Source organism: Armigeres subalbatus, chromosome 3 (assembly GCF_024139115.2).
Source record: "Armigeres subalbatus isolate Guangzhou_Male chromosome 3, GZ_Asu_2, whole genome shotgun sequence".
NCBI lineage: Eukaryota > Metazoa > Arthropoda > Insecta > Diptera > Culicidae > Armigeres > Armigeres subalbatus.
Window position 1 is genome coordinate 213,141,340 of NC_085141.1, and position 21,269 is coordinate 213,162,608.

The 21,269-nt window shown below is 41.7% G+C and overlaps 1 protein-coding gene across 1 annotated transcript in view; it reads left to right on the forward strand.

The window, feature by feature from the left end:
• LOC134225027 (ubiquitin-conjugating enzyme E2 L3-like) overlaps positions 1-12,119 on the forward strand; it is a 30,009-nt gene extending 17,890 nt beyond the window's left edge. Inside the window, exons 3-4 of the mRNA XM_062704769.1 lie at positions 11,085-11,271; positions 11,326-12,119. Of these exons, the coding sequence (XP_062560753.1) occupies positions 11,085-11,271; positions 11,326-11,477 (339 nt within the window). The 3' untranslated portion in view covers positions 11,478-12,119. The remainder of the gene's footprint in view (positions 1-11,084; positions 11,272-11,325) is intronic.
• The last annotated feature ends 9,150 nt before the right edge of the window (positions 12,120-21,269 follow it).

Consider the following 21,269-nt stretch of genomic DNA (forward strand, 5'->3'; position numbering starts at 1 on the left):
TTCCATGTCACAGCAATTTCGAGACTGACGACGACATGAGCGGAACTGAGAGTTGTTCTGATCTTCGGATCTTTTGCTTAGTACGGTTCGTTCGCTACCGCACTACTAGGTTTTTTTTTGTGTGTTCGTTCGTAGCGCCGAGTATGTGGGTATGGGTTAAGAAATAGGCGGCAAGCTAGATTATTTTTGCTTGTGTGTTTCTTATTCCTCTCTGCAGCAGAAATGATTTCTGTTGCTTGGCTAGATGGTTCTGTCGCTTGGCTTGATGGTGCTTGAGGTGCAAATAATAAACGATCAGCACGTGCGCGGTACTGGACTGGAATGCTCATACAAGCTCGCTTGTGTTGTGTACCGAGAGCGTGGTATTTTCGTTTGTGCTGTACAAAATACAACAGCGCGCGTACTCGAGTGCGTACGCTCGAGGGAGTTTCTCTAGGCGCGTGTTTGATAATGATTTCATCAATTTAAAGTGAGCTGCTGAGCTGGGCTTCTTTAAAAAAGATCCATGGCTCATCAGCTCAATGTAAGGAAGCGAATCTTTGGAACAGCTCCTGAGCGGAGCGCCCATCTCTAGTATACACATCATTTGCCTTCAACAATTGTTCCGTTCCAGGTCATCCAAGAATTTCCTGGAGTCTACACGCGTAACCGAGGACCTAAGGTCTACAAGCGTGGCGAAAGAGCTGTTATCTATTGTAAAAAATGGTTTATGCCCAATTTGATATATTGAACCAAAATCCGTTCCAGGTCATACAAGAATTCCCTGGATTATAGGTCTTGAGGTCTACCCGCGATACCGAAGGGCTGTTATCTCTTTTATTAAATGGTTCATGCTCTGTATGATCTATTAAACCAAACTCAATATGCCTTAAGCAGCCGTTCCTTTCCTGGTCATCCAAGAATTCCCTAGACTCCTCAGCCGCGGCTTCATCCCAAATATGTCCTACGAGTATTTGTCTTTCACTTGCGTCTCAAATGTAGGCATATGAGTTGTTCTAAGATCTCCAAATTGCTATTGAGTTTGAATCAAATGGTCTGCTGAATTAACCCAAGCTTTCATGATGTCCCAGCCGCGGTATCAATCCAATTATGTCCTCCGAGTATTTGTCTTTCACATGGGTCTCAAATCCAGACATATGAGATGTAGTCTTCAAATCCTCCTGGAGTTTGAATCAAATGTTCTGCCGAATCAACCAAGGCTTCCATGATATCCATAAATGCGGTAATACCCGAATTATGTCCTCCGAGTATTTTTCTTTCACTTGCGTCTTAAACTCAGACATATGAGATGTAGTAAGATCTCCAAATCCTCCTGGAGTTTGAATCAAATGGTCTGAAGAATCAACCAAGGCTTCCACGATGTCCATAGCTCCGGCAATGACCCAATTATGTCCTCCGAGTGATTTTCTTTCACTTGCGTCTCAAATCCAGACATATGAGATGTGGTAAGATTTCCAAATCGTCCAGGAGTTTGAATCAAATGGTCTGCCGAATCAACCGAGGCTTCCATGATGTCCTCAGCCGCGGTATCAACCCAATTATGTCCTCCGAGTATTTCTCTTTCACTTGCGTCTCAAATCCAGACATATAAGATGTAGTAAGATCTCCAAATCGTTCTGGAGTTTGAATGAATTGGTCTGCCGAATCCACCAAGGCTTCCATGATGTCCATAACTGCGGTATCAACCCAATTATGTCCTCCGAATAATTTTCTTTCACTTGCGTCTCAAATCCAGACATATGAGATGTGGTAAGATCTCCACATCGTCCTGGAGTTTGAATCAAATGGTCTGCCGAATCCACCAAGGCTTCCATGATGTCCATAGCTGCGGTATCAACCCAATTATGTCCTCCGAATAATTTTCTTTCACTTGCGTTTCAAATCCAGACATATGAGATGTAGTAAGATCTCCAAATCGTCCTGGAGTTTGAATCAAATGGTGTGCTTTATCAAACGAGGCTTCCATGATGTCCTCAGCCGCGGTATCAACCCAATTATGTCCTCCGAGTATTTGTCTTCCACTTGCGTCTCAAATCCAGACATATGAGATGTGGTAAGATCTCCAAATCGTCCAGGAGTTTGAATCAAATGGTGTGCCTTATCAAACGAGGCTTCCATGATGTCCTCAGCCGCGGTATCAACCCAATTATGTCCTCCGAGTATTTGTCTTCCACTTGCGTCTCAAATCCAGACATATGAGATGTGGTAAGATCTCCAAATCGTCCAGGAGCTTGAATCAAATGGTCTGCCGAATCAACCGAGGCTTCCATGATGTCCCCAGCCACGGTATCAACCCAATTATGTCGAGTATTATTCTTTCACTTGCGTCTCAAATCCAGACATATGAGATGTGGTAAGATCTCCAAATCGTCCTGGAGTTTGAATCAATTGTCTGCCGAATCAACCAAGGCTTCCATGATGTCCATAGCAGCGGTATCATCCCAATTATGTCCTCCGATTATTTCTCTTTCACTTGCGTCTCAAATCCAGACATATAAGATGTAGTAAGATCTCCAAATCGTCCTGGAGTTTGAATCAAATGGTCTGCTGAATCCACCAAGGCGTCCATGATGTCCATAGCTGCGGTATCAACCCAATTATGTCCTCCGAATAATTTTCTTTCATTTGCGTCTCAAATCCAGACATATGAGATGTGGTAAGATCTCCAAGTCGTCCAGGAGTTTGAATCAAATGGTCTGCCGAATCAGCCGAAGCTTCCATGATGTCCTCAGCCGTGGTATCAACCCAATTATGTCCTCCGAGTATTTCTCTTTCACTTGCGTCTCAAATCCAGACATATAAGATGTATTAAGATCTCCAAATCGTCCTGGAGTTTGAATCAAATGGTCTGCCGAATCCACCACGGCTTCCATGATGTCCATAGCTGCGGTATCAACTCAATTATGTCCTCCGAATAATTTTCTTTCACTTGCGTCTCAAATCCAGACAAATGAGATGTGGTAAGATCTCCAAATCGTCCAGGAGTTTGAATCAAATGGTCTGCCGAATCAACCAAGGCATCCATGATGTCTTCAGCCGCGGTATCAACCCAATTATGTCCTCTGAGTATTTCTCTTTCACTTGCGTCTCAAATCCAGACATATAAGATGTAGTAAGATCTCCAAATCGTCCTGGAGTTTGAATCAAATGGTCTGCCGAATCCACCAAGGCTTCCATGATGTCCGTAGCTGCGGTATCAACCTAATTATGTCCTCCGAATAATTTTCTTTCACTTGTGTCTCAAATCCAGACAAATGAGATGTAGTAAGATCTCCAAATCGTCCTGGAGTTTGAATCAAATGGTCTGCCGAATCCACCAAGGCTTCCATGATGTCCGTAGCTGCGGTATCAACCCAATTATGTCCTCTGAGTATTTCTCTTTCACTTGCGTCTCAAATCCAGACATATAAGATGTAGTAAGATCTCCAAATCGTCCTGGAGTTTGAATCAAATGGTCTGCCGAATCAGCCGAGGCTTCCATGATGTCCTTAGCCGCGGTATCAACCCAATTATGTCCTCCGAGTATTTCTCTTTCACTTGCGTCTCAAATCCAGACATATGAGATGTAGTAAGATCTCCAAATCGTCCTGGAGTTTGAATCAAATGGTCTGCCGAATCCACCAAGGCTTCCATAGTGTCCATAGCTGCGGTATCAACCCAATTATGTCCTCCGAGTATTTTTTTTTCACTTGCGTCTCAAATCTTGACATATGAGATGTTTTAAGATCTTTAAATTATCCAGGAGTTTGGTCAAGCAAGGCTTCCATGAGGCCCCATGTCGTGGTATCAGCACAATTATATTTCCAGGGTATTTGTCTTTCACTTGCGTTCCAGTTCCAGACATATGAGTTATTATAAGATCTCCAAATTGTTCTGGAGCTGGAATCAAATGGTTTGCCGAATCAACCAAGGCCTTCATGATGTCCCCAGTAACCCCAGCAACAACCTGCGCAGCACAAGTCAGACAATTATCCTAAGGAACATTTTTAGTTCTATAACGGTCATGAAAACCATTATTTGCTTTTACATAAAACTAAAATGTTTGTAGGGATGGTTCTAGCAATTTGATTGTGACTAAATTCGGCAATTCATATGGGCCATACCCTTTTTGATCCATAGAACTAAAGTGAATACGGCTTCAACTATTGTTCCATTGCAGATCATCCATGAATATCATCCATACCTGAAATATAAGCTTTACGGTCAACACGCGTAACCAAAAGGCTGTTATCTCTTTTAAAAAAACTTGCTCATACCCGTTTTGATCCATAGGACTAAATTGGATACCTCTTCAACTATTGTTCCATTCCAGGTAATTTAAGAAAGTCATGGAGTACTGGTTCTTAGGTCTACAGGATTATTATTTTCAAATGGTTCATCCCATTCTGATCCATAGATCCATATTAGATACGCATTTAACAATTATTCCACTCCAGGTCATCGAAGAAATATCTGAAGTCTAGACTTCGTGGCTGGGGACATAATGGAAGCCTTGATTGATTCGGTAGACCATTTGATTCAATCTGTAGAACAATTGGGAGATCTTACAACATGTTACATGTCAGAATTTGAGACGCAATTCGCAAACTATCCAAATTCCAGGAAAACTTTGAGATCTTACAACACCTCATATGCCTCGATTTAAGACGAGTGAAAGACAAACACACGGGGAATATAATTGAGTTGATACCGCGAGTGAAGAAATCATTAAAGCCTTGATTGATTTGGTAGACCATTTGATTCAAACTCCAGGACAGTTTGAAGATCTTACAACATCTTACATGCTAAAATTTGTGACTCAAGTGAAAGACCAATGCTCAGAAGACAAAATTGGGTTGACACCGCGGCTGGGGATATCGTGAAAGACTTGTTTGATTCGGCAGAACATTTGATTCAAACTCCAGAACAATTTGGGATCTTAAAACGTATCATATGCCTGCATTTGAGACGTAAGTGAAAGACAAATAATCGGAGGACATAATTGGTTTGATATCGTGGCTGGGAGCACCATGAAAGCCTTGGTTGATTCATTACACCATTTGATTCAAACTCAAGGACACTTTGGAGATCCTTATATGTCTTGTTTTGAGATGCAAGAAAAAGACAAATACTCAGAGAACATAATTGTGTTGATACCACGGCTTAGGACATCGTGAAGGCTTTGGTTGATTCGATTGACCATTTGATTCAAACTCCAGGACAATTTGGAGATCTAACAATATTGAATATGCCTGTATTTGAGACGTTAGTAAAAGACCAATACTCAGAAGACAAAGTTGGATTGACATCGAGGCTGGAGACATCGTGGAAGCCTTGGTTGATTATGTAGACCATTTGATTCAAACTCCAGGACAATTTGCCAATCTTAAAACATCTCATATACATGGACTTGAGACGTAAGTGAAAGACAAATACTCGGAGGGCATGAGTGGGATGATACTGCAGCTGAGGACATCGTGCAAGCCTCAGTAGATTCGGTAGACCATTTGATTCTATCTCCAGAACAATTTGGAGATCTTAAAAAATCTCATATGCCTGGATTTGAGACGTAAGTGAAAGACAAATAATCGAAAGACATAATTGGGATGATACCGCGGCTGGGAGCACCATGGAAGCCTTGGTTGATTCATTAGATTTTTTGATTCAAACTCCAGGACATTTTGGAGATCTTACAACACCTCATATACCTGAACTTGAGACGTTAGTAAAAGACTAATACTCAGAAGACAAAATTGGGTTGACATCGTGGCAGCCTTGGTTGATTATGTAGACCATTTGATTCAAACTCCAGGACAATTTGGAGATCTTACAACATCTCATATACCTGGACTTGAGACGCAAGTGAATGACAAATACTCGGAGGGCATGATTGGGATGATACCGCGGCTGGGGGCACCATGGAATCCTTGGTTGATTCATTACAAAATTTGATTCAAACTCCAGGACAATTAGGAGATCTTACAACACCTCATATGTCTTGTTTTGAGACGCAAGTGAAAGACAAATACTCAGAGAACATTATTGAGTTAATACCACGGCTTAGGACATCATAAAGGCTTTGGTTGATTCGATAGACCATTTGATTTAAATTCTAGAACAATTTGGAGATCTTACAATATCGAATATGCCTGTATTTGAGACGTTAGTAGAAGACCAACACTCAGAAGACACAATTGGGTTGACACCGAGGCTGGGGACATCGTGGAAGCCTTGTTTGATTCTGTAGACCACCTGATTCAAACTCCAGGACAAACATCTCATATACATGGACTTGAAACGCAAGTGAAAGACAAATACTCGGAGGGCATGAGTGGGATGATACCGTGGCGGGGGACTTCATGGAAGCCTTGGTTGATTCATTTCACCATTTGATTTAAACTCCAGGACAATTTGGAGATCTTACAATATTGAATATGCCTGTATTTGAGACGTTAGTAAAAGACCAATACTCGAAAAACAAAATTGGGTTGACAGTGAAGCTGGGGACATCGTGGAAGCCTTGTTTGATTCTGTAGACCTTTTGATTCAAACTCCAGGACAATTTGCAGATCTTAAAACATCTCATATACCTGGACTTGAGACGCAGGTGAAAGATAAATACTCGGAAGGCATGATTGGGATGATACCGCGGCTGAGGACATCATGCAAGCCTCAGTAGATTCAGTAGGCCATTTGATTCAAACTCCAGGACGATTTGGAGATCTTACATCTTCATACATGCGAGAATTGAAGAGGGATGTGAAAGACAAATAATCGGAGGACAAAATTGGGTTGACACCGAGACTGGGGACATCATGGAAGCCTTGGTTGATTCGGTGGACCATTTGATTCAAACTTCAGGACAATTTGGAGATCTTACAACACCTCATATGTCTTGTTTTGAGACGCAAGTGAAAGCAAATACTCGGAGGACATAATTGAGTTGATACCACGACTTGGGACATCATGAAGGCTTTGGTTGATTCGGTAGACCATTTGATTCAAACTCCTGGACGATTTGGAGATCTTACAACTTCATACATGCAAGAATTGAAGACGGATGTGAAAGACAAATAATCGGAGGACAAAATTGGGTTGACACCGAGACTGGAGACATCATGGAAGCCTTGGTTGATTCGGTGGACCATTTGTTTCAAACTTCAGGACAATTTGGAGATCTTACAACACCTCATATGTCTTGTTTTGAGACGCAAGTGAAAGACAAATCCTCGGAGGGCATAATAGAGTTGATACCACGACTTGGGACATCATGAAGGCTTTGGTTGATTCGGTAGACCATTTGATTCAAACTCCAGGACAATTTGGAGATCTTATAACATCTGCTGGATTTGGATAGATCTTACAATACCTCATGTAAGACGCAAGTGAATGTATTTGTAAGTATCCTCACTATCAATAAATTAAGTGAAATACTAGAAATTTTAGCAAAAATTCTTTTTACGTCACATTCGATTTATGTCCCCCCAATAAGTGACGTAAAAAGAGGGTTGAGTGTATTTGACACTGATTTTCGATAGTCTTGGAACCATTCGTCCTACTTCGGTTGAACCAGAGAGGGCATTCACCGTAGTTGCAAACATTGCTAACAAAATCCAATGCGGATTGGGAGAGGGCATTTTCAGTAGTTGCAAACATTGCTAAAAAAATCCAAGGCGGATTGGAAGATGAGTCGCACACTTAGGGTCTGTCTCATTTGGAGAATTAAACTTAAAAGTGACAGTTCGAAAATTAAAAAATCACCCCGTTATAAGAATGGCTGGTGCTACCCAGCAATTCCAATAGGACATCGATGGAAAATGATTCGATATCTGTCAAAAGTAATCTTGCTCTGCGAGCAGGGTTATTCGATAATTATTGAAATGTCACTTTTAAGTTTAATTTCAGTTTAATTCTCCAAATGAGACAGACCCTTAATGTTTACTTAAGTTTCGCTTCGCCCAGCTCAACAAGCAATGATTTTAACATTTGAAGTTTGTCAATAAATACTGTTTTTCATTCAAAAGTCCAAATCGAAAGTTTTTCTTTTACTACCTGAAATTTTCACAAAAACCGGTATTCTACCGGTATTACCGGTATTGACTCCATCAAATATCGAATATCGGTATTTGACAAAAATGGCCAATACCGACCACCCTATATGGATCATAGAAGTCAAGATTACAATGTGCTTTTGTAGTAACTCAGACAAAATTATCTCTATAGTTTGTTTTTATCAAGCATTGCTACAGTGTGGAGAAAAACACAAATTCTCAAATCTCATCAGGAATTCAAATCAAGCGCGAGTAAAATACCACCTGACTCATGGCCCAGAGAATCGTTCATCGTTCATGTTGTCTCGCAATTGCATGATTTCAACATGTTCTTTTCGATGTGTTCATCAATTTAACTTTCTTTGCTTGGAACAATGGATAGTAAATCCAAACATAAAATTCTCTTCGATTGGGTTTTGATGCTTTTGGGAGCGGAATCATTTTTCGGAAAATGAGCGAAACGCTGTGATTCTGTGTGAAAAACTCAAGCGTGATTCTCTGCCTACAGATCGCAAGCGAATTAGCTCGCGCATGAGGTTTCGATGATTGATAATTGAACAAGATTCTACCAACATTGGCCTTATAGGTACCCTGGAAATCTTGTAAGCAGATTTTGCTTCCATGTATTTCTTGCTGCGTGATTGCGAAACGTCCAAAATCTCACTTCATTTAAATTTCATGCAGACTAAATTATTGCGGAAAATTTATCCCAGTTGGAAGACGACCTCTATAGAGTTAATATTGGATGTCGATAGTAATATATTCGACAGTTACGTCGAATAACTAGATGTTAAAAACTGCTCTAAAAATGAATATGGTGTTCTAGGTAGCCTCACATTTCGAGAAAATTTAAGGTCGGATTCTGGTCTCCAAGTAATATGATATATAGTTTGATATTCTGAGCTATATTCCTGGAGGTGGAAGCTTCAACCAGAATAAACTTTTAGATAATATGATCTTATTGATTCCTAATCACAGTATCTACTTTTGTTAAGTCATTCAGAAAATAATTTTCGATATTCAATACCATTCCTTATATCGCTACTTAAAAATAACATTGTAACAAAATTATACATACTAGACGTTCAACAGCTGAAGGTTATTTAACTGCAGTTCAATAGTTGCAACAGTTTTGCAGTTATCGGACAGCGGTCCTCTAAACTTCAAAACGATGTGAAACTCACCGACAGCAACATTGCGCTGAATATTCAACGTTTGAACGTTTTGCTTCTAAAATGGGTTAACGTTTATCAAACAGCTAGAAAACTTAGCCTTGGTAATAAATTAGTTCTGAGCGTTTTTCTTAAACATATTAAACATATTATCTAGGAGTTTTGGTCGACTCGAAAATAACATTCAAGGATCATGTAGCATATATCGTTTCGAAGGCGTCTTCACAACTAGGCTTCCTGTTTCTCTAGGCCAAGAAATTCCGGGATGTGTACTGTCTGAAATCACTGTTTTGTGCAACCGTTCGCCCGATCTTGGAGTACTCGTCAGTTGTCTGGGCTCCGTATTACCGAAACGAAGTTCAGCGCATCGAAGCTATCCAAAGAAAATTCGTGCGCTTTGCTCTACGACATCTTAGGTGGAGAGATCCGCTCAACGTACCAAGCTACAGCAGCCGTTGTCAGCTTATTAACCTCGACTGTCTTGATGCAAGGCGTAACGTGGCTAAGGCCTGCTTCATCGGCGATCTTCTGCAAGGAAACATCGACTGCCCTACGTTGCTCAGCTTGCTGGACATCAACACTTGCCGCCGTATTCTCCGATCACACTCGTTCATCAATCTCCCTGCTGCCAGAACTAACTATGGCCTACATGAGCCGGTCCGAAGCATGTCCCATTTATCCAATATGTGTTATTCTGTGTTTGATTTTAATGTGTCGCGAGAAACTAATAAGTGTAATTTTCTGCATATTTTTCGCTCTTGAGTATAAGTTAACGTATTTACGTAGTTAATGTATTTATTTTAAGATAGTGGTCATTGGGGTGTCTTTTCCACCTGTTGACAATAAATCATAATAAGATAGTAATGCGTCATTGTGCTCATGCATAACCAGGGCTGCAATAGTCATCGTCATAGCACGAAATGCCACAGTAGCGACGAGTTGCAGTGTCTTCATTGCTACTCTCCACATCGTCAATGACGCGCACGACGTTAGCTTTCGTCGTGTAACCAAATCGTCATGACGACATCAAAGAACGAAGACTTCATACCGTTATTCTTCAAGCGGCAGCTGCCATGCGAAGATTTTTACTAATTCTTTGTAATAATGAATTTGAAGCAACGTAAGAAAGCGTTATGAATGTTATCGATACATTTGTGTTACCAAAGTTTCTACTATTTGTTTAATTGAGACGCTATTATATTTTTAACCAGTCCGTCTATTATGACGTGCAATGAATTGTGTGAAGAAGTGACGACGAAAATCGTCATAACTTTTGGCTGTGCGACTATCGTCGTGGTACGCATGCAGCGCGAAGAAAACGAATAGGTGTTGCGTCGTGCAATGTTATGACGAAGACTAATTTTTTTTCGCTTTCTTCATACGACGAGAATGACTTTTGTCAGCCCTGTAGCATAACACATATGAAGTTTTGAAAAATTTGAAAAAGTCTACGTAGACTTCAAGGGGGGTGAGGAGGGGGTTCAGGAAAGTCTACTAGAAGAGAGGGGGTTTAAAAAATTAAAATTTAGTCTACAAGGTTTATGGACAACCTCTAAGTTCCTGATTTTAAATTTAAATCTCCGCGGTCTATACTGTCATTGAAATTGATGAAGAGATGGTGCATTGGTGCTAAATATTTAACGCATTAGCCGTACAGAAAACGACTAACGAAGTCGACTTGATAACTTCCCACGAACTTATTCACTATTAGCTGAGCTGTTTCACATGTAGCCCATTACATTAAAATGAAAAAAAAAACGAATATTCACACTACTTATTACTTGTGAAATGTTGAACAAGTAGTCCGTTGTCAATTTGATCAGATAAATGGTTCTATATTGTAGCTTAAGATAAATTATAGATTTTGTTTCTTTATTTTCAGGAAAATGCACCCTACAACAAAGGTGCTTTCAGAATCGAAGTGACGTTCCCTGCTGAGTATCCCTTTAAACCACCAAAAATTTGTTTTAAAACCAAAATCTACCATCCTAACATAGATGAGAAAGGTCAAGTGTGCTTGCCGATTATTAGCGCCGAAAACTGGAAGCCAGCAACAAAGACTGATCAAGGTATGGATAGCACAAACAAATTTAAAGCAAAGCTAATTCCTATCTGATTTCCAGTAATACAAGCTCTCATAGCACTTGTGAACGATCCAGAACCTGAGCATCCACTTCGTGCGGATCTAGCAGAGGAATATTTAAAGGACCGCAAAAAGTTTACCAAGAACGCCGAAGAATACACTCGGAAACACAGCGAAAAACGACCGGAATAAGTTTCCCTTCCCACACATACATAATCAACGTCCGAGAAGCAAATCCAAATCACAATACACGATCAAGCTCATGCGTATTGTTGTGTATACTTAAATTCATCTAGTATTTCTTTTTCCTTAAAATTCCTTATTTAAAACAATAATGGCGTTAAGCTGTCTTGTTGCGGAGTCAACGTAAAAATAAAACAAATGATAATAAATTGAAAAGATGAAGTTCGTTCCTCTTCTCTATTATTTGCTTGATACGCGAGCTGTTTTTTCGCATTTTTCATTTTATGTGTTTTGCTGTGAGAGTGCATTAAAAATTAAATGGACCGTTGCTTAGCTTAGTGCGTTATGGAGAGTTGTTAAGCTTATAAGATTCCTTTTTCTTTAATTAAACTCGATGATTAACAATAATATAAGTGAATCATGCTTTAACAAAAAAGAACGAAGTGAAATAACTAAAGCAACCTAAGTTATAAGAAAACTAATGTAATAACTTAAAACTCACACTGAAGTGAATAGAATGAAAATGTGTAACGCATTTAATTTAGATTTAAATCATGTACTATGTAACACGTCTGTGACAGCAAAACTGCGTTCTAACTATAATTAGAAAAAAAGAATATGTTCAATAAATATAGCGAACAAATGTTAAAACCGTTGCTGTACTGCATCTGTAAATAATCCTTTGTACACACATTTATAGACAAATTAATGTTGAAAACGTATTATGAAAAGGTAAGTACGAAGATCAGGGGTTTCAAGTTGACTGATAATATGATAATTCTCCATCTAGTAGTATCAAACTCATTTTATCTTGAAATAAAAGAGTGAAGCGCCAATTGATGCGAAACGAGTGGCGAGAAATTTCATTTTGATTTCGTCTTTCTCTTTGACATGTAGCATAGAACTGAAGTTTTTTTTTTGTATTTATTAGCGAGACTTTCAGCCCTGGGCTGGCTCGTCTCGTATAAAAAAAAAAACTGGAGCTCTTTTTAAGCTTTATTATTCAACGCTCCTTAGTGGCCCCGACGAGAGGATAAGCAAACACACAAATTAATACATATTGAGCGCAATTGGAAAAATTGGACCATTCTGCTCCGTAAAATGAACGATCTAGCTATTATAGTTGTCGTTATCATGGATCAGAAAATCCTAAAATCTTTGTGGCTGCAGCAACTTCCCGAGACTGCCGTTCTCAAAGTATCAGAAGACACACTCCAACATTTTGAAAAAACCGCACCATTTTATCTGCAGCTGCCCTGCCGGCAGAGATGTCCTACACAATTGGCAAAAAATCTGCTCTTTTATTTTTTACATTTTTTAACAATCAAATAAAATGCATTTAGTGAGCGCAACTAATAGATGGATATTTGAGCGGCAGCACTTGAATGGCGATGTGGCAGACAACGATGGCGGCATATTGGCGAACCTGGGAGCACGCTCACCCGCTGAAAAACAACAAAGCCTCTGGGGTTGACCAACTACTACTACTACCACGAGAGCTGTTTAAACACACTGGTGAATCACTGTCTACAGCGCTGCCCTGGGTAATTACCAAGGTTTGGGAGGATCAGCATCTGCTGCAGGGATGGATAGAAGGTGTCGTGTGCCCCATCTACAAAAAGGGCAATAAGCTGGATTGCAGCAACTACCGCGAAATCACCTTGCTGAACGCCGCCTACAAGGTACTCTACCAAATTTTATGCCGTCGACTAACCGAAATTGGAAGAGAGTTCGTGGGGCAGTACCAGGCGGGATTTATGTGCGAAAGCTTTACCACGGATCAAGTGTTCGCCGTACGCCAGATATTGCAGGAATGCCGCGAATACAACGAAACGTATCCGCACATCATCTATCCATCAACTTCAAAGCCGCATACGATATAGTCGACCAAGACCAGCTATGGCAACTAATGCATGTAGACGGATTTCCGGATAAACTAATAGGTGTTGTCGGAAACTGGTCATGTCAGTCAGGCCGATGAACACCTAGCGTAAGAAGTTACTGGCAGCACGGTACCTTGGCGAGCAGAGCGGAAGTCATGAAACTGAAATCGATGATTTCCGACCGGTAGCCATTTACGTACACGTAAACGTACAACCATACAGAGCTAATCATAGTTTAATTAAGTTCAGCCTGTTACCTTTTATTCAGTTGTTATAAAACTGAAAAATGTAAGTTTGAATTTGTTTGTTCGTTGTTCAGTAAAGCTTGACTTCCACCGATAGGTTCGCTTGCGTTTCAAAATCATAAAAGGACAACATTCATTCATTCTCAAATCTCGAGTCACTTTGAAACGCGCAGAACATCAACATCACTTTGGAGGGGGTAATACGATGGTCAGGGATTGGCAAGTATGGTAGATATTGGTAAGTATGGTAGTAGCAAGTATAGATATTATGGCACGTAACTTTCAGAATATGGAGGCAGCCTACATCACACTTGGAGTTTTCGAAAGGAAAGTGCTGCGTACTATCTATGGTGGGGTGCAGATGGCAGACGGTACGTAGAGGAGGCGAATGAACCACAATTTGCATCAGCTGTTGAGAGAGGACTGGGCACAGTCATAATGTCTCGACAACGATCCGACTGGCACAAGAAGGCGAGGTGCGCAGTGAGCAAGGTGGGTAGAGGACGATTTATTCTTTATTCTTTATTCTTTATTGTTTGATTCATCAACAGACAACTTAGGTCCTAATGATGCTTATCCTAATTAATACTAATAATAGTAATTATAATAAAATCATCGTTAATTATGAAACATGGCAGAATAAGCCCTTGTAAAATTACGACGAATCGTCTGTCTGGATAGATTAAAATCAAAACATGGGGCAACCTCGTTGAATGCCCGCTGTAGACCCACTATCGCTCCACGTTGTCCGTAATTCGTTCTTCGAAAAGGTATCCTCAGCATTCCGTTATTTCGCAGTGCCCTAGGTCGAACGTTCAAGTTTACTGATTCCAGAATTTCAGGGCAGTCGATTCTGCCTTGGAGCGTATCAGCAACGACCATGGCCCGTGCAATGTGCCTCCGCAATTGTAGGCTTTCAAGATTAATCAAGTGACAACGGCTGCTATAACTTGGTAACCGGAATGGGTTTCGCCATGGAAGCAAGCGAAGAGCAAAACGAATGAAGCGGCGTTGAACAGATTCAATTCTTACTGATCCGTTCTGGTAATTAGGATGCCATACAGCGGAACAATATTCCAGCGTAGATCGAACCAGCGAACAGTACAGTGATTTCAAGCAATAAGCATCGGTGAAACCCTTGGCGACGCGAAAGATTCATCCTAATGTTCTAGAAGCCTTCTCGATCACGTAAGAGACATGATGCTTGAATGTTAGCTGCGTATCTAGAATAACACCAAGATCCTTTATACAGTTCACACGTTGCATCACAATTCCATTGAGCTCATAGTTGTAAATTATTGGCTGATGTACACGAATGAAAGAGATCACGGAACATTTGCTAGGATTGACAACCATCCGGTTCAATGTGCACCAAGCCGCAAATGAATTAATATCTTGTTGTAGGTCCATTGCGTCAGAGATAGACCGAATTAGTGCATAGAGCTTCATATCATCCGCATACGACAGTCGCGGTCCTCGAAGCACATTGTTTACATCGTTGAAATACAAGAGGAATATCAAGGGGCCAAGATGGCTTCCCTGAGGAATGCCTGAGGTTGCCAAAAATTCAGTGGACTGAGAATTGCCTACCGTAACAGACAGTCTCCGTCCGGTGAGATATGAATGGAACCAGCGCAAAAGATAACCAGCAATGCCAAGTCTTTCCAATTTCGCAACCGTGATAGCGTGGTTAATTTTATCGAAAGCTGCAGATAGGTCCGTATATACAACGTCCGTTTGTGCTTTCTGCACAAAGCTGTCGGTAATGCTCGAACGATTTGCGGACCTTCTGTACCAAGATGAATACACCACTAGGTGTTCCAATCTGCCAAATTCCCGATTCAGCCATCTTGGATTTTAGTATCCAGTTTTCCGCGAGCGGTAATGGCCGCCAGCTTGCCTGCGGGTTAGTCTCTGATTTGACGTTTCTGGAGGTCAACTGCACCCACCATTCCAGCATTTTGATCAATGTGGTATATAAGAAGGCTTGAATTCACTGAATCAGCACCTTCTTATATGCAACATTGGTCAGAATGTTCGGAGCGGTGGGTGCAGTTGACCTCCAGAAACGTCAAATCAGAGACTAACCCGCAGGCAAGCTGGCGGCCATTACCGCTCGCGGAAAACTGGATGGGAGAGCCAGCCGGTTTGTTTATGTTTTGCACCGAAAATGAATTTTTCACCCCCGCCTTCTTCTCGTCCGGAATTGGGCAGACTGCAACACCTAGCTGTGTATTCATCTTGTTCTGTACTGCGTGATGGACGACGTGCAGCCATGAACCGAGCTGAATGGGGAAGACTTTTATGTGCTGCACATATCACTCCGGCCTTAGTTTGAGCAAGTAAATAAAATATTACGTTCAAGATCAGGGATCGAGCAACGCCTAAAACATACCTTTTGTCATCAACAGTGTTTGTTACTGACAAACTTTTTGTTTTTTTTTCGAAAGTTAACCAGTTGTATTCCTAATAGACTGTCATCAAGGCTGCGCTCTCCATGTGATAAACAATACTAGCAGACGACTCAAGCTTGTTGCTCACTAGGTCACTGCGGCCGGGGGTCGTATTGTGATCATACCGATGAATTGAACCCTGCCCTCCTGAACCAGAACAGCGTATGGAGAGCTGTGGAACCACAGATTAAACGGACTAAACGTCGAATAAGCAAATTTAAAAAATCTTTAATGCGATCTACCTGATCTAAACAAAATGTTGAAAAATATCGAGTCAAGTACGAGACACTGAAGATGGTCTCACAGTTGAGGTTGAAATAAGTATCTGTAAAGATTACAAAACGTAGTGGAATTAAATGGAAAGTACTAAACTCGCCTTAGACAGTTGAAGCCACTCCACTCCACTCCACGACTTGGACGTTAATTTACAATGTTATGAATACTCATATGTGAATATGTACGTTATGTGGAAGATATTGATTTGGAAAATGTACTAAACTCGCCTTAGACAGTTGAAGCCACTCCACTAAAAGAGCTTGTTTTTTTTTTTGGAAAATATGTTAGAAACATGTTCAATCAAGGTTAATGCCTATTTCCGGGGATTAAACCACCCGACTTGGACGTTAATTTACAATGTTATGAATACTCATATGTGAATATGTACGTTATGTGGAAGATATTGATTTGGAAAATGTATTGGAGGTAACCACTTAACTCGATGGGACTCGAACCCATGACCCTACAGTACGCTAGACTGGTGCTTTAACCAACTAAGCTATGAAGGACCTCCGTCGACCTTCGCAACCTAGCGGCTACTGAACGAGCTCGAGATTCCCAAATTGGACGCATAGTCCAATCACTCGCAATCCATTTCTCAAGCCAATACTTCCACATGTGCATAGTACACGTCCACATTAGAGGAGCGTGAGTATTTAGAATGTCTGGCGGCTATCCAGTATTTTGCGCTAGATAATGGCGGCCGTGAGTGCCTTTTTGACATTCAAGAGGTAGAAAATATTTACATATTTCAATCACAGTAGGCTTTGATTTATTGAAAAACATTTGCACTTATCTGGTATCAACAAACAAACAAATGTCAAATATTTCTTCTACGTTATTCAAGGATTTGGTACTTTTCTGATCGATTTTTTTTTGTAATAATATAATTTTATTTTCTAGGAATGAAGCCACAAAAAATTAACAAATCAATGATGATTAATCAGTATTTTTCTAATGGAAAGGAAATTTGCAACTGAGCTCCTGTGCGAGACGATGTCAGTCTTGGTTCACTACGCTGGATGCATTAAAATAAACTTCGTTTGCCCTATCCAGCTGCCTCCGGCCCCCACATCACTGCGAATATTCTTAAACCTCTAGCAGACAGCTAAATGTTCCACTTACTGAATCTTAGACCTGTTACAATTGACCGGCCACGTACCAATATTAACTGTATAAAGTTGTGCTGATATTTGTTAAGGTACCCATAAAATGTTTTTTTTTTCACAAATTACAAAAGGCCTAAATTTGCAATTCTTAACCTTAATATGAGGTGCCTTAAGTCCACCGCTGCAAGGATACTTCCGTCGCTTTACTAGAGGAGTATTGTGGCACAGATGCTTCCGGAACGTTATTGTGCAGTCAGTGAGAAAAGTGGGAGTACAATATGTGTCGATGTGCACGTAGGTAGAGCATTGAGCGCAATGCTTAACATTTCCTTTAAAGTATTTCTTGACTGGGGGGCCGGAGGCATCTGGATAGGGCAAACGAAGTTTATTTGAATGCGTTCAGCGTAGTGAATCCAGCCTGACACAACCTGGCTAACGCCTCACCCAGGTGCTCGGTTATAAATTTAATTTCCCTTAGAAAAATACTGATTACAATCATCATTGTTTCGTTGTCTTTTAGTGGCTTCATCCCTAGAAAATAAAATTGTAAAAATTGTATTGCAAATTGTATTGCAAAAAAAAATCCACAAGAAAAGTACCAAATCCTGGAATAACGTAGAGAAATATTTGACATTTGTTTGTTTGTTGATACCGGATGAGTGCCAATGTTTTTCAATGAATCAAAGCCTACTGTGATTGAAATACGTAAATATTTTCTACCTCTTGAATGTCAAAAAGGCACTCACTTGGCCGCCATTATCGAGCGCAAAATACTGGATACACATTCTTCATCAGCAACTGTACTAAATACCCGAGGAGGAGCGAAGACCTCGATAACAGAAATTGGTATGAACTAGCCTTGCATAAGAGGTAAAATATCAAAAAATAATACCAAAAACTTATATGCAGAATACCTGAGGGATAACATGCTTAGGTATTTCAATACCAAACGAATAATAATAATAATTGGTTATGAATTTGGTATTGAAATTCAATTTAATAACTGAGTATGTTATGGCTTAAGTACTTACTTGATACTTGATGGGCTACAGCTCTTCGATGAACCTACGCCGAATGGAGTATCCTTCTCCACTGGACTCGATCCTGGGCCAATCGCTTCCAGTCGCCCTGAACATTGAGCGCCCTCAGGTCCTCTTCAACTGCAAAAAGCCATCGTGTACGCGGCCTTAAACGAAGCCTGCGGCCTCTTCCGGGTTCTCTACTAAATATTATCTTCGCTTGTCGTTCTTCCGGCATACGAACAACGTGACCAGCCCACCGTAGTCTGCCGTGTTGTATAAGCTTAATAATATCCAGCCCTTTATACACCTGGTACAATTCGTGATTCATGCGACGCCGCCAGATACCGTTCTCCTGTTTACCGCCGAGTATTGTCCGCAGCACCTTACGCTCAAACACTCCGAGAGCTCTCCGATCAGCCTCCTTTAACGTCTATGTCTCATGGCCGTATAAAGCCACCGGAAGAATCAGAGTAGTATACAGCGCGAGTTTTGTTTTCGTTTGCAGATTACGGGACTTAAGCTGGTTACGAAGTCCGTAATAAGCCCTATTTGCAGCTGCAATACGCCTTTTCACCTCGCGGGTAACATCATTATCGCACGTCACTAATGTTCCAAGATACACAAATTCTTCTACCACTTCAAATTTTTCACCATCCAGCACTATTTCGCTACCACCACCACTAATGAACCCACGTTGATTGCCAGCGACCATGTACTTCGTTTTGCTGGTATTGATCGTGAGTCCAATCCTCGCTGTCTCCCTCTTAAAAGGCGCAAAAGCCTCTTCCACGGCGCGGCGATCAATTCCGATAATATCTATATCGTCCGCAAATCCCAGGAGCATATGCGATTTTGTGATAATGGTACCGCTTCTTTGCACACCAGCTCTCCTAATCGCTCCCTCGAGCGCTATATTGAACAGTAGGTTCGAGAGTGCATCACCCTGCTTTAATCCATCTAAGGTAACAAATGACGTCGATATTTCATCCGCAACCCTTACACTTGATTTCGATCCGTCCAACGTTATACGAATCAGCCGTATCAGTTTCGCCGGAAAACCATGTTCAAGCATAATTTGCCATAATTCATTCCGTTTCACTGAATCGTACGCCGCCTTGAAATCAATAAACAGATGATGTGTCTGCAAGTTGTACTCCCGGAATTTATCAAGGATTTGTCTCAGGGTAAACATTTGATCCGTCGTTGATCGGCCCTCACGAAAACCTGCTTGGTATTCGCCGACGAAGGACTCTTCAAGCGGTCTCAATCTGTTGAACAGAATACGGGACATAATTTTGTACGCCGAATTAAGGAGGGTTATTCCTCGGTAATTGGCGCACTCCAGTCTGTGCCCTTTCTTAAAGAGAGGGCAAATGAGGCCGTCCAACCAGCTAGCAGGCATTTCCTCGTCTTCCCATATTTTCGACATAATATGGTGCAGAACTTCATAAAGCTGCTCACTGCCATGTTTGAGAAGTTCAGCCGGGAGCTGGTCCTGTAAGCCTCTCGGCTGCTCAGAAGGAATTGAGTGTGGGAAATTGTCGAGCACTGGGTCGTTTAATTGTATAGCACCGTTTTACCCACTGCCCCACTCTTCACTTACCTTAAGCAGGAGCGATAAAAGTTGAAAACCTTGCGGAGAAGTGTCAGCCAACCGGTTCTATCGACCAAGGTGGACCAAAATCGAGGTAACGGAGTCTTATCCAGGTGAACTACCAAGACCAAGGCTTGAATACCATTCAGGTACGGAACGGAACAATACCATGCATATGCAATGAGGGAGTGCTGCTCATAAATGACCTGACTCAATACTTTGTCTTAACATTATGATTTTATTCGCCCCTTGGGCATATTATATGGAGAGAGAGAAATGGTGTACTTGCGCTTTTACGGGGGTTGTCAGGCAGCGATGGTCTCGTCGGCTAGCATTGGGTCGATGGCGATGGATGACCTCCAGCGGTATGCGAGGATTTCGTGAGCCTGATTGCTTCGGATCGTCTTGGAAGTTCGTAGATGGCTGGGCGGTGGAGAGTGTGCGACGTGGTGAGCACCGGCGGCGGGTTCTAGAGATGGCCAGACGGTTTACAGTTGGATACCCGGGTCCACTTCCCCTTCGCGTGCTGGAGGGGGGGGGGGCGTATTCGCCACTCGTTCTGTAGGCCTGTGTCCCAAATGGAGCGATGGCGATTGCTGAAGGTCGAGAGTTATTCGTCGTCGGTCGAAAGCTGATTTCCGGCGACCAGGCAGGCAAGATGGCGGTTTCTGATGGCTGTGGCCAATCGATGTCAGTCGAAAGATGATCGCTGGCGACCAGGCATGCGAGATGGCGGTTTCAGGTGGCTGCGGCCAATCAATGTCGGCTGGAAGATGCTTGCCGGCGACCAGGCAAGCGAGATGGCGGTTTCAGTTGGCTGCGGCCAATCGATGTCGGTCGGAAGATGATTGCCGGCGACCAGCCAAGCGCAATGGCGACTTGCACAGGATAGCGTTCCCAGGGGGCGCGATGGCGGCTCGGACGGTGATTGATTCCGTTCCCTGATGTACTTTGCCTCACCGAAAACTGACACAAGCCACGCCAACTAGTTTCTTCCAGTTTTGGGATCGCGAACTAGTTTCTGGATGGCACTGCGGAATAGAATGTCCTCCGGGGTCACACCCGTGGGCACAAAAAGAAAAGAAAAGGCCCGGAAGCAGAATCGGGCCTGCCCCGTAGCAATTAGCACACCATATTATCACTCTCTCTAGCGCATTTAACACCACTCTCCCATATCAATTAAGCACATTGTACAATATGATTTACCTTTTCTTCTATA